The sequence below is a fragment of the Botrytis cinerea genome, chromosome 5, assembly GCF_000143535.2.
Source record: "Botrytis cinerea B05.10 chromosome 5, complete sequence".
Lineage (NCBI taxonomy): Eukaryota > Fungi > Ascomycota > Leotiomycetes > Helotiales > Sclerotiniaceae > Botrytis > Botrytis cinerea.
Window position 1 is genome coordinate 827493 of NC_037314.1, and position 13866 is coordinate 841358.

At 43.8% G+C, this 13866-nt stretch overlaps 6 protein-coding genes across 6 annotated transcripts; 5 read left to right on the top strand and 1 right to left on the bottom strand.

Moving 5' to 3' along the window:
• The first annotated feature begins 482 nt into the window (after positions 1-482).
• Positions 483-1914, top strand: BCIN_05g02220 (hypothetical protein). Its single transcript, XM_024692892.1, has 5 exons — positions 483-874; positions 927-997; positions 1048-1119; positions 1175-1284; positions 1341-1914. The coding sequence occupies exons 2-5, from the start codon at positions 972-974 to the stop codon at positions 1532-1534; spliced, it is 402 nt and encodes a 133-aa protein (XP_024548674.1). The 5' UTR covers positions 483-874; positions 927-971; the 3' UTR covers positions 1535-1914.
• A 401-nt stretch (positions 1915-2315) lies between these two features.
• BCIN_05g02230 (hypothetical protein) lies at positions 2316-4934 on the top strand. The gene is made up of 4 exons (XM_024692893.1): positions 2316-3384; positions 3522-3726; positions 3783-3886; positions 3948-4934. The coding sequence occupies exons 1-4, from the start codon at positions 2940-2942 to the stop codon at positions 4580-4582; spliced, it is 1389 nt and encodes a 462-aa protein (XP_024548675.1). The 5' UTR covers positions 2316-2939; the 3' UTR covers positions 4583-4934.
• A 192-nt stretch (positions 4935-5126) lies between these two features.
• Bcyet3 lies at positions 5127-6799 on the top strand. Its single transcript, XM_024692894.1, has 5 exons — positions 5127-5260; positions 5389-5460; positions 5576-5667; positions 5722-5862; positions 5916-6799. Exons 2-5 carry the CDS (start codon positions 5440-5442, stop codon positions 6295-6297), a joined length of 636 nt encoding a protein of 211 aa, XP_024548676.1. The 5' UTR covers positions 5127-5260; positions 5389-5439; the 3' UTR covers positions 6298-6799.
• A 2-nt stretch (positions 6800-6801) lies between these two features.
• Bcdus3 lies at positions 6802-9569 on the bottom strand. The gene is made up of 3 exons (XM_001560044.2): positions 9145-9569; positions 7169-9055; positions 6802-7103 (listed from the first exon to the last, which is right to left on the bottom strand). The coding sequence occupies exons 1-3, from the start codon at positions 9420-9422 to the stop codon at positions 7016-7018; spliced, it is 2253 nt and encodes a 750-aa protein (XP_001560094.1). The 5' UTR covers positions 9423-9569; the 3' UTR covers positions 6802-7015.
• Positions 9570-9744: 175 nt separating this feature from the next.
• BCIN_05g02260 (hypothetical protein) lies at positions 9745-12213 on the top strand. Its single transcript, XM_001560043.2, has one exon. The coding sequence runs from the start codon at positions 10249-10251 to the stop codon at positions 11806-11808; it is 1560 nt and encodes a 519-aa protein (XP_001560093.1). The 5' UTR covers positions 9745-10248; the 3' UTR covers positions 11809-12213.
• Positions 12214-12346: 133 nt separating this feature from the next.
• Positions 12347-13661, top strand: BCIN_05g02270 (hypothetical protein). The gene is made up of 3 exons (XM_024692895.1): positions 12347-12900; positions 12963-13198; positions 13251-13661. Exons 1-2 carry the CDS (start codon positions 12594-12596, stop codon positions 12998-13000), a joined length of 345 nt encoding a protein of 114 aa, XP_024548677.1. The 5' UTR covers positions 12347-12593; the 3' UTR covers positions 13001-13198; positions 13251-13661.
• Positions 13662-13866: the final 205 nt, after the last annotated feature.

The window sequence follows — 13866 nt, forward strand, 5'->3', positions numbered from 1 at the left end:
TCCGCTTTGTTTGCTTCCCTAAAGAGAATTCAAAAGTTCAATCTGCTCATCTAGGACGATAATATCCGCACTTGTTAGCCTCCTTGGAATAATCGCATTTCTTCCTTCGCATGTTAAAATTCGGTTTCGTTCAGCTAGTATGCCTCTGTTTACAGCACAAGCACTGACTCTGGTCCAAAGTTGTTGAAATAAAGAATTTCTTTCGAGCTGTTATCCGACAATATGCTTTCGCTTTCAAGTTAAAATCCACTGTCAACTCTTCTCTTGTTTGGTTTCTCGACCGCTAGGCTGCAAGCTAATAACGTGGATATCACTCAGCTATCTTCAAAGTACCCTGCTTTGAGCTGGATATTCAAGAATGTCATCCTTCAAATCTCTTCCGATTTCTCACTCTTTTAATTCAACGCCAACAATCAAAAGCGCTTGGAAGTTCTTGAACAATCAGACATCATGGGTGTTTTCAACTCCTTCCCTGGGACTGAGGTTACGGTATATGTTGATGACAAACCATTGAAAGAATATGAGAGCGCCGAAGATGAGGTGACGTTAAATGAATCACAAGGACTCGGCAAGAAGTTTGAAGTCGCCCAGCATCAGAGTTCTGTAACCGTTAAAAAGTTTGTCGAATCTGCAGCCGGCGAATTTTTCACTATCAAATGCTCTGTCCAAAACCCATAGAGATATGCAGACGTTTGTACGTATCTTTCATTTTGCACTTATATCGATGGCAAGATCCTGTCTTGGGCCCCCGTTTTCAACAAAGAGACATACGAAAAAGATAGTTTTAGCTTGACTCGAGCAGTCGAGGGAAATATCTCCAAGGAGGATAAGAAAGAACTACTACAAACATTACAGTTCACAGAGACACACTTGAGTAAGATTCCAATGGCCGCGCAACTTTGGGTAGCCTGCTAAGATAACACCAGCTCAGTGCGACGATTTGATTGAAGCAGTAACTCGACTTGACGGAAATGGACGTTTCGTGGGTGAAATCGAAGTGAGAGTTCCTCAAGCAATGTATCTGTCAAAGGCTAATCTTGTCAGCAGAGCTCCATTACTTAGTAAAACCGAGATTCCGGAGAACCTGTTGAAGGATCAAGCAAAATCACATAGCAGATTGTGAGGTGTCATAAATCTTTAAGAGTCATGGACCGTCAGCTAATCGTGCGGATAGGTTTGGTCAAGGGGAGGCTAAAAGCAAAGGCAAATATCAGAAGATGGATTTTCTCGATGGTGGAAGAGAGTACCCTATTGCAATTTTAAATTTTCAACATGGCTCGAGAGGTTGGAGTTTGTTCCAAGAAAGCACGTCTAGTCACCACTAATCGTTTAATGTGTAGGAGATCTTGAAACCTTGGGTGTTATCGAAAGAAGTCCGGAGCCAGGGTTGTCATTTGGTTATGTTCACAATTCTAAACCGCTACCTATGCCGATCAGTGAACCTCAAGTTCCAGAAAAGTCGTTCCGGGATACGATGAAAGAAACAAAGGTGGAGGCAGAAGAAAAGCTGCCAAACAACAATTTTCGTGACTGATATACTTCTAACTCACTGGCAAACACGTTCACCCCTCCATCAATCAAGCAAAATTTTACCCTAACAGCCACTTCAGTACCTGCCAGCTCTTCGAATGTTATACCTCCAATAAATTCTGCATCCTGGAATGTTCGATATCTATATCCAACACAGACTGGCAATTCATTTGGGCAATTCCTGCAATATTTACAAACACACGGAGGTGGGCAGCCCGCACAGGCACCTCCGCTATTCCCAGTAGGAACCATTACCGCAGCCCTTCCCAACTTATCAACATCTACCGGTAGTAGCGGTAGCATCACTACAGCTACTTCGAAGACACCACCCACTCAAGCGCGAGAAAGAAGGGAATGAGAGTGGAAGTCGCAAGAGACGCCGCAAGGCTGGGGGGGGGGGAGGGAGTTACTATTGACCTTACAGAGGACAATTCTGATGACGACGTTGTAATTGATCTCGATTCGGATTGGGATTTACAAAATACCCTTAGAATCAATAGGTACCAAACAACATCTGCGGTCATCTAAGTTGGTTCTTATGAACCGGGCCTTTCGCCACCAATCTAATCATTATAATGTTATGGGCGCTTGGTAGAATTTGGGGGTAATCCAAGGAACGCATCATTGAATAATATCGTTACGTTCCTGGGATGTTTATTTGAAAAAAAAAAAAGATAAAACCTGTTAGGCGTCTCATAGCAAGCCAATACTCCTGGCAACTTAAGTATTCATAGTATATCGAAGCAATACAAAAATACAAATCGTATACTTTCCATGCCAAATCTGCGCCCAAGACTTGAGAATACGTGCAATGGTCTCTCCCACTTCTCCCACTTGCATTTCATCTGAATTTTCAACTAAGGAGAGACGACAATTCACTCATGTCCATTAGAAGCTCTCCCAACAACTTCAGTCTAGTTCAAACGCCACGTTGACTACCCCGCTCTTGACCGAAGTGTGAGGATAAAAATACGATGTCAAGTTTCCTTCTCCGGCCTAATCTTCTCTTCCTAAACCTCTTAGAACTTAACAAGATTGTCCGGCCTTTCTAGCCCCCACAAATCGTTGCGAGCGCGTCTCATCCGCTTTTGAATTGTTGACGCTTCATTTCCATTACTAAAAAGTTATTCTTCCTTCCAGCTTTGAACTTCCAATTGCCTGATATCTCTACCCAGAACTCGATCTAAGGCCGTTGGCTGCAAGAATTGTTCACAGAAGTTGGGTGTAGTCTGCATTGCTAAAGCTTTTCGATTTCCATTTGGCCTCCGAGTAGGAAGGCACATTAACGCATAAGTTTATTCTCTAGGCAATTTTTTTTTTATATCTTTGCAACCTTCATTTCCCAAGCCATTTGCTTGATATCTTCATCGGCTTTACATCTTCTCTACTTCATCCTTACCTCCTTCGTCATGCCTAGGCGCAATGACTTCCTCGACCTCAGCCTTCCAAAGGGAGTTCACGCTGCACCTGTCCCAGGAATCACAGCACAAATAATCTCTCGTAACAACAAAGCTTTCCCAAGCTATCCTTCTCCTGACAAAGAGGCTATTGTTGAGGGTGATGAGTTGGCTGAATACTTCAGCACTCGCACCGTCACAACATATATTGCGGTTACCAATGACACACCATTCTCAATCCATCTTCGGGTTGATAGACCTTATCCCCAGGAAATGGACTGCTCGAAATTGCAGTTCGAGATCTTTGTTGATGGGAAGTTTGTGTGGGATGCTTGGTGCCATAAACCTCGGTATCAAGAGAATGGAAGTGTGTGGGAGGAAATTATTCGTGGACTGAAACTGGGGAAGGGGAAAGGTTGTGAGATTAAAGACTTCAAATTCATGGGACTAAAGACCAGTAAGTTGACCGTATACCCAAATTAATTATCTAGTCCGCAGCTCTGCACATGAGGTTCGGTACTAGACTCGAGGGCAACGATACATCTACAATGAATGAATAGAAGAAGCTCGTGAAGAACTAATGAAACTCTACAGATGAGGAAAGCATGCCCTATACGGCCCTTCAGCGTATTAGGAAATCCATGGCCAAGATTGGCAAGATTGAGATCAAGGTATACAGAACGACGTATGGGAAAAAAGGTGGCGATGTCAAGAATAGCTTGAAGGGATTCTTGACCAAGAACAACAGGGAGGTTCCTGAGACAGCATTGAAGGGCGAGGCAAAGAGTCATGGTACTACGTAAGTGTGAATTTCTCTTTGTCGCTGGAAATGTTCACAAACTAATGTCCAAATAGGTTGGATGAAGGGCGAAAAACAATCAGAGGAGATGTGTGGCGAGATACCAACAAACATGGTGAACTTCCAATCATCATTTTTCGCTTTCTATACCGCTCAGAAGGTCTGTGTTGTCTAATATAAGAAGGAAGAATATATCGCTAATCTGAATACACTTGATACAGAAGCGCTGAAATCCCTGCACATCATTGAACACTCTCCTGCTCCATCTCGTTCCAGCTCACCCGAGAACGAATACCATGATAGTACCGAATTATCAGCTGAGCAAACAAAGCGAGTCGAGGACTTGCTCAGGTCTTTTAGAAAGCCAGCAGGCAGAGGCGGTGGACCAAGCAATCAGATGAAAAGAAAGAAAGAAAATGAATCAGGTAGTCGGAAGAGAATCAAGAGAGAAGAGGAGCCTGAAAGTAGCGAAATGGCTGCAAAGCGACGCAGAGCTGAGAAAGGCAAGGGAAAAGCAGTTACGATCGATTTGACAGCAGACAATAGCGGCGATGACCAGAAGTCTGGAAGTAGCGAAATGGTTGCAAAGCGACGTAGAGCTGAGAAAGGCAAGGGAAAAGCAGTTATAATTGACCTGACAGCAGATAGTGGCGGCGAGGACGAGGAGAAATTTAAAGTCCCAAATGTTGTTATTGACGACCAGGAACCGGAGGTTGTCAATTTGATCAAGGACGAGGATGATGTTGATGACAAAGACGATGATTTGTTTGTCCAAGATAATGATCCACCAAGCAAGCGGCCGTTGTGGAGAGGCCTGGGCTTGTTTCAAATTAAACACTCCCAAGAGTTTGATTGAAAGGAACAATGGACCTATGATAGATGCGAGGAGAGATAGATATTGACATATGGGTTAGGATGACGGAAGCGCGTATTTTTAAGCCGGCAACTTATTTTGACTTACACTACAGCCTTATGGGAGGAAGAAAGCGATATCATCTGGGAAGGAGAAATGCGTAAGAAAGTTGGTGAGTGGCAGCTAGTCTAGAATGGGTGTTGGCCATTGCAGGTATGCAATGAACTCATTAGACTTTTAGATCTGGTAGCTACTCAGCGATAGAGGGGTAAGAAGAATCCTATGGCGGCTTTGGCAAGCTGAATATGCACAAAAGTTTTCAAATATCAAGTAGATTAAATAGAACATATTAGCATTATCTTCTAGACTGATCGAGCTGCATTCTTTAACAAAACCATGAGCTGAAGATTTTTGTTACATGAGGAGGGAGGAGATAGTGAAAATCACGTGAGATGCATGTGGCTTGCATTATTCCCAGTTTAGCGCGGATTTTCCTTGGAAGCGAGAGCGCTCGGCTCTTCTCACCACAAATATATCTGATGACGTTGAAGCTTTGAGCTACAGGATACATCAGCCACTACTGTAACAAATCGCTTGTTGACATTTTATCAACACTTCCTTCCTCAACAACACACACAACCTTCTTCTCCTTCACCACATCGAAAGGTTATCTACAATACTGTGAGTTCTCTTCTTCGATTCTATCTCGTAACTGTGGCAATGAAATAGATGCTTCGAGCTCAATACTTTACTACGAATGCACTACGTGGAATCCCTTTGAACATTTACTGATATCTACATTGGAATAGGCCACGAATCAGCAATCAGACACTTAATTTGGAGGAATTAATACCGCAAAGATGACACTCTATTACAGTCTTGTACGCTACCACCTTCTACCATTCGACGATGAACTTCACGAACCCCTCAGCCCGATATGCTGATCCGCGGCTCCCGCAAAGTCAACAAAGCACATGCTAACAATAATTTGTACAGGTCTTTGTGCTCCTTGTAGCAGAGATGGCACTTTTCATGCTTCTCATCGTTCCTCTGCCTTTCACCATCCGCAGAAAGATGTTTACTTTCATGTTCGTGGTTCCCCATTATTTTTCTTCCGCCTGCAGCTACTAATACCCCACTAGAAGCGAAAGTCGACTGGTAGCAAAACTACAGTACGGGATGAAGATTACGTTTATCTTCATCCTGATTCTGTTCCTCGACAGTGTGAACAGAGTATATCGGGTTCAAGTCGAATTGGCAGAGGCCAATAAAAGCCAAGCTGGGTATGTTTTCCCTCTCCACTTTATCTGGCAGCTCCAAAACTAACGACTAATAGTAACCCTGTCCTTGGCCATGAACGCATGGAGGTACAAGCCCGTAAATTCTATTCTCAACGTAACATGTACCTCTGCGGTTTCACACTTTTCCTCTCCTTGATCCTCAACCGAACCTACACCATGATCCTCGAAGTTCTCCGCTTGGAAGAAAAGGTTAACCGTTACGAGGGTACCGGCAAGACCGGTGGAAAGGACTCTGAAAAATTGGACCGTGCCGGAAATGCTGGAGAGATTGGCAAGCTTAAGAACTTGTTGGCCCAAAAGGAGAGAGATATTGAGACCCTCAAGGAACAATCGGCCCGAAACAAGCAGTTCTCTGATGACATTCTTGATAAGGCTCAAGCCGGTGAACCATCTGCCGGTAGCAGAAAGGAGAAATAAATTGACTCTTTAATGTACCGGGCGCTTTGACGGACTACAGCAAGGAATCAATACTAAGTAATGAACGAACTGAAAGGATGAATATGGTGGTGCCGGAGTGGACAATCTGGGGACGGAGCAGGACAGGGTGTGAGGATGAAGCGTGTCTTTTTGATGGTTTATGGTGGGAAAAGTTGGCTTTCATGAGTTTTGGTGGCGTATCCATGAGAAAGGAAAATACAAATTTGATATGAATCAGCTTTTGGTTGCTGATCATGATATGTGTGAGGATCTAATCTTGGGCCTGATCAGAGAAACAGACTCGAATGATGAACACTCACGTTCTAGAATTCCTATTCTAATTGCCGTTCAAATTTTCCTTCAACTTGTAACTTGCTCACTGGAATCCTTAATACATCTCGCTTCGTCAAGTAACACACCCATGAGATTGGCGTCATGTATGTAGATGAAGATTCGTCCATGCAGTCACGAGTCAACAACATAACAGTATATCGGAATCTCATATGAAATTACATTCTTGTCAATGCTGTTAAGTGACTGGCTTCTATTCAACCACCTACCAGTTATCATGTATTTTGCCTATATTTCCTATACTACATTGCCCGCCAATATATGATTTTAAGTCTCCCCCTAACGATGTGATTTAACGCCTGATAGTATTCAAATTGTAAAATATTTTGGAGTCTATTACACCCCACATGATCTTCATTTAACTTGACTATCCTTCTGCTTCGATTTCATAGCTGTTTGATTTATGCTTGGGTTGGAATTTGAAGCCTTCGTGTGCGGGACCGAGGAACATTTCACTAGTCATTTGGTTAGTATCATTAGTGTAAGGAGAGTACGATATAATGAGAGAAATAAAACATACCTAATCTTCATCCAATCCATATAATTATCACTAGCCAATAAGGTTTCCAAATCATTTCGGCCTCTGTAAGCTGGTGGACGATCTTGCAAACTAGGTGGTAAATGTTCCAAAATACCCGCGGGAACATATCGATGAGCAAAACTCAACCATTCCAACAAGAATCGTCTAGTTTGACCAACACCAATCTCATCCGATCCCCAGGCCTCAAGTCCGTAACGTGTGAATTTTTCTACGTATTCTAGACGTTCTGAGGCGGATTTATCGAGGACTTGTCCCTTTTCGATTTCTTCAAAGAGCCATGGTTTAATCAGTGCACCACGTGCTACCATGACGGAGTCAACACCTGCATTTTGGATATGATCGAGATAATCAATGTGAGAATAACAATCACCATTACCGATGAAGTGTATTTTTCCGTCGGGGGCATTTGGTAATGTACGGGCATCTGGCTCCATGACTGTGTCCGTCAAATCATCTTTCTTTTGGTTGTATGACTTGACGAGAGCTGCACATTCTGCGATGTAGCTCCAATCGGCACTCTTGGTGTATCTTTGTTGTCTACTACGACCGTGGAGAGTGATAGCAGCGCAACCAGGAGCACCAAGTCTCTCACGTGATTCAACACCTCCGAATGCTAAACGTTCAATGGTCTTAAAAGCAGTAGGTTTTCCGGTCATGGTACCCATTCGAATCTTGGCTGTAATAGGAACTTCTCCTGAAACCGCATTCATACCTCGTATCATTTTCTCTAATTTCGATGGTGCATCGAGTAATGCTGAACCAGCTCCTTGTCGATAAACAAGTTCAATAGGGCATCCACAGTTCAAATCAATTACTCGCAAATGCGGCACGAATCGACTTAGAACTTCAGCAGCTTTAATTGCCATGAACGGTTTGCTAGCCGAAATCTGGGTACCGAACTTCAAGTCTTTGGAATTATCATATTTTCGAACAATAGAAGTCCTGTCTGAGTTAACTCGTGGTGGTGTGACTTCGCTCTTGTGTGCCTTCATTAATGCCCACTCTGATTTTTGACCTTGAAGCAAAGGTATCGACATTGCCATTTCCGAGTAAGTAAGTTGTGCACCAAGTTCCACACAGAGCCGACGAAATGGAAGATTGCCTTGAGTAGTGAGCGGCGCAAGGACAGGTGTTTCAGGGCCAAAGTAAATTCGTCGCTTCTCGGATGGGAGGAATGGAGGCTCCACATATCGCGCTCGATTCTCTTGCTTTTCTTCCTCAGTCTGATCATTTTTTTGGTCCTTTCTCAGGTTACTCTGTCTGTTAACTTCCTCCGAGTTCTGATCCAACCATGTTGTATAGAGATCGGATTTCTCCATGGGTGTCTTCTTTTTAGCCAGGTCAATCTTATCTTTAGTGCTGATCACGTTCACGACACTCCCCAACGCTTCTTCATACCCGAGTGCCGTATCACCCATGCGATCTGAATCATCTATGAGGACCAACTCCATTCTGCCATCCTCTCTTTGAATCTCTTTCGAATGACTTCCCACAAAGCGACACTTCCAGCCAGCCAGACATGTTCCATTGTCTTCCCAAACTGGACATTTTGAATTGAACGTAGTCAAATCCGCCCTCCTCCCTTCGGCCAAGTATTTCCTAAGATTGTGTTCGCATTTACAGCTATCTCCAAAACTGCATTCCTTGGGTGAGAATTCTGACGAATTTGATATGCTATTGCATAGTTTTATCTTGTCACCCCAGGAACCGAATTGACGATCCTTATTTTGACCCTTTGCCTTCTTCTTCTTCTTGCCTCCGTTATCCCTCTCATCCCCGCGAGGTTTTCCTTCTGCATCATCGTCGTTTTCCGCAGGATTGCGATCATCAGTGGCCGATCGACTTCCGGCTGGCTGAATCAAATACCTAGAAACAATTTAGTGGGGGCCAGACTAAAAGTCCAATTGGGTTATCGGCTCTGAAATATGGACGCATATGTATGATTATTGACTTACTCGGCCTTGACCGGAGCGATTCCTCTGATTCTGTCACGAGAATCTGCGGCAGTAGGCTTGTGATTTTTCTCTTCAATTCTGACTCTTTTTGCAGATGGTTCTCCATTGTCCACAGAATCTCCGTTTGTGCCATTTCTCTCCACCTTCTCTGCCTTTGTGACTGCTGAATCCTCTGGAAGAATTGGTTGTGGTGGGTGTGCTTCTTCCAATTGTTCGCCTTCTAATGGTCGTTTCAAGGACTGAGAGGGGTCCACTGGGTTGGAGATTTCGTCGGCCATGGTACTTTTCAATTGTATTATCTAGAGACTGTTAGAACTGCCGGTGGTTCCTTTCGATCAATCTCTCGAAACAGAATTGCTGTAGGCTGGAATTGGAACGTTGATGTTGAAGATGTTCCCGATTCGCCTCGTCAAAGAATGGCAATCGAGTAAAAAAATTGAGGGGAGCTTTATCTTAGCGCCTTTTCGAGATAGGTATGTGAAGAGGATTCCAGCCACAGATGTGTGGCTCAATGTCTAGACCGTATCAATAAGTGGCTGATGCATTCATGGCCAACTAGTCGAGATTGGGCTTATTATTCTGAAACATAAGATTGTTTCTGGATCCAGTCGTTGTCCCCGTTGCCATTCCTCCCCACAGTTCAGTCAGTCCTTCATATCGATATCAATTCAGGTCTTTGGTTGACTTGCGCAAATGTTATAATATTCCATTGATACCATTGTCTTCTGCCGGGTAGAAGAGACAATCTCTATCTTCCAACACAGATCAGATAGATGGCTCTTCAATCGTGGCTATAACCAACTGCCTTCTGCCCACGTCTGCATTCGGTCAATCATTTGGTTCCATTGTGATATGCGTAGGCATATAACATATCCCCACTGCCAGTGAAGGACAGCTAGTGAATCAGGGGAGAAAAACTCCATCTTTCCTGCGACATTCGAGACGTTTACTGCATATTAAACTTACTGTACTTATAAATCCAACCGCAAAAAATCATCAGCCACGACTGCATCCCTTCAAATCTTAATTTTACTTCCACACGTCTCATTTGCAAAACAATGAAAACCTCATTTTGTTGTTCAAGTAAAATAGGGCGCATTTACAATGGCTGATTCTCCCAAGGACAAGACTCGTCCCTCTTTGAAAACGAAACTCGTACGCTCACAGAAAATCATACAATTATCTCCAACAGAGACAAGACCTCAGGATATTCCTGAGGATTGCGAACCACCACCGCCATCTCGAGAGAATGCGCCGCCTCCTCCTCCTCGCAGCCATACCCCGGGACATCTATCGACCAAGAGTCAAGATAGGCGGAAGCAGAAATCCGATCTAGCTTTGCGCCAGAGATCACAGTCATTATCGCAAAAAGAATCCTCAGCTTCATCTATCAAAACAACGGCCGAGAAACCACCCTCGCTACAGCATGTTAGCAGTACATCCACCCCCCCGGAGAAACTCCTGTCACCATCCGAAAACAGTAATCCAGTACCGCAGCTTCCCAAAGATGATACCCATAAACCCATTAATCTTCGTTCCACGTCTGCCATAACACCGAAAGTACCTTCCTCCGCAAATTCGTCTTCTCCTGTACCGCCCGTACAGCGTCCGCCTCGTGGTCTTTCTATTCCATACCCATCATTGCCAGATCCTAAACTGGCACCCAATGTTCTTCCTGCACCAGCATCAGGAATGTACTGGTCTCGCGCCCCTGTTTCGGGTTCGTCCCATACGTCTTTGCGGGCACATACATCCACACTTATTGGTTCTAATATCTACGTTTTTGGCGGATGTGATGCACGTTCATGTTTCAATGAATTATATGTCTTAGATGCCGATGCTTTTTACTGGTCTACGCCCTTTGTTTGCGGAGATATACCGGCTCCTTTACGAGCAATGACGTGCACAGCTGTGGGAAAGAAATTGATAGTGTTTGGTGGTGGGGATGGACCTGCATACTACAACGACATATATGTACTCGACACATTAAATTTTCGATGGTCGAAACCGCGAATATCTGGGGAGAAGATACCAAGCAAGCGAAGAGCTCACACGGCATGTTTGTATAAAAATGGAATATATGTTTTTGGTGGCGGAGATGGGGTGCGGGCGTTGAACGACGTGTGGAGGTTAGACGTTGCGGATACGAACAAAATGTCTTGGAAGCTCGTTTCTGCCCCGACGCCATCATCTGTCGACGATAGAACTAAGCCGAAAGCTCGCGGGTATCATACAGCAAATATTGTTGGGTCTAAGCTTATTATATTTGGTGGATCAGACGGTGGGGAATGCTTCCGAGATGTATGGGTATTCGATATTGAGACGTCGACTTTTTCACCGGTCAATATTTCACTTTCATATCCGCGATTGAGCCATACTGCTACTATTGTAGGAAGCTATCTGTTTGTAATAGGTGGACACGATGGCGTTGAATATTCGAATGAAGTGCTACTCTTAAATCTCGTCACTATGGCCTGGGATAAACGGAAAGTCTACGGAGAGCCCATTAAGGCTCGCGGTTATCATGGAACGGTGCTTCACGATAGTAGACTCATGGTAATAGGAGGCTTTGATGGGGGAGATGTGTTCGGAGATGTATGGTTGTTGGAGCTGGCGGTGCATGCATATTACAGTCAAATTAGTCATTTTAGCATCGATGTTTAGCGATAGAGTTGGAAAGGGGGAGCGGAAAGGAAAAGGTGTTTGCGGTTTTGTCTTTGTCTTGCGAGCGTACGAACGATGTCATGAAATCTGTATGATTAATATAATACCATGGTTATCGATTATTACCTTCTCTCTTTTGCAAAACCAAGTGGTATTCACCTATGCCTTAACCGAAATTTAAAGTGGACAAATTTCTCGGATCCTTAACCTCAAACTAATGTCGGCACAAGATGTATGGAGTTACACATGAATCAATCCGTTTGAAGCCTTGTAGATAGTTTTGAATGGTGATGTTTTAATGGAGGAGAAAGCATGCAGGTCGCCATATTCCGGTCAAATCAAAAGCTCCAAACATCCTTCCGAAGCCTTGTAGTCAATGTTAATGGTAATATGATTAAGTAGACACGATGTAAGTTGCCGAAATCCTGCCAAATCAAAGGCTTCGAACTTATATGTGATCTAAATGCATTACCTTTATCACACTGTTGCATATATAATTGTCCACGTCTGTTTCGTAAACCCTTGTGGAGTGCTTTGTGGATTAGAAGGCACGCAGCTTGAAATTTTTCCTAAAGCTTAAAGAAAGAAGTCTGGCAAGGCCTCATTAAAACTTCAACATAAACAGGGGTTTGCATTTGCTTCCTGCTTTTCTCCATAGCCTACTCGAACACCACACCCAGCCTTTCTTTGTGGTCTTACCGAAGGAATCTGAGTTGTTGAGAACGGCTATTCTGAAATCTGTTCCCGGCATTGAAGTTCGTATCTGTGTTGATTCTGCACCGTTAATGGAACACACCAATCGAAGCACGAAGGCCGAGCGGAGCACCGTCTTGAAATATGTCGAGGTGGTGCCAGATAAGGAATTCATAATCAGAATCACTACTGACAAAAGCTATAAATGGACTAGTCCGTACATTGTTATGGACATAATGGTTGACGACGTGGTAATTACAACGCATCATTTTGGCCGCCACGAGTTCGAGCAAGAGTACCAAGCGTCTTCTTCACACGTTCACGAATGTATTGGGTCTTGTGGGATCGAAAATGAACAGGAGAAAGTTCGCTCTTTCAAATTCTCCAAGTTATCTGTGTGTAAGTAGTTCTTCGTTATTCTAATGCCCCCCGTTGATGTATCCCTATTGAAAGCATCAAAGGCTCACAGCGAGGAATTGAGAGACGAAATCGAGGATGATTTATCGCGCCTCGAGAAGACGGGTAAAGCAAAAGTCGGCCTTTATCGGGCAAAATCTGTCAAAATGCTATCTGCTACCCAGGCCCGCAAGCATTGCCCGATCTTTTGAAAACAGCCTGAGTTGAACAATCGCTTGATTAAAGACGTTCATTGGGACGCGATAAGTGGACGTTTGGAATGCCAATCCCATATTGCAACGTTAGTACACGCATAAACAGCGGTCTAGATTTCATTGCTAAACGCTCCTCAGCTTGGGAATTGCTAAACCCATCGTTGATCCACGTATAAGGACTATTTACGACGTGAAATATTTGGATTTCGATCGATCTAGGTTCGTTAAACCTCAGAGAGTCTACAAGTTGAGGTATCGATCCGAAGATACAGTCCTTCTCTATGACCCTTCTACGAACATTCTGAAACTAGTTGATTCTTGGGGTCTCGTGGAGTCTCTCGAGGTCCTTCTCTTTGTTTGCTGGGGCAACATGGTAATTGAGAGCAAGCCTACAATCAAGCTTGAAAACGATGATGAAGACGTGGCCGAAGATGTGACCGGATCTATTGTCAAGCGAGAACGCGATGAAGATTTGGTTGAGTCTTCCATGCCTGCTATGAAAAGGGCTTGGCCGAGAAGAAATGAGAGGTAGTCAATATATAGCGATCAGTTGTATAGAGATGTGAGAATTGCGGGATATGAAAGCTTAGCGATGGTTCTGCCTTATCTTCTGTTCATTTGGTAGGATTCATTTGAACTCGGATTTTCCATCCGACAACAACAACCAGTCTAGACTTGCGTTCCTGGCTTTAATATCGAAAAAGCTCAATCTTTCTAACATCTGCACCATCATTAATCATTAAAAGTTATCAAA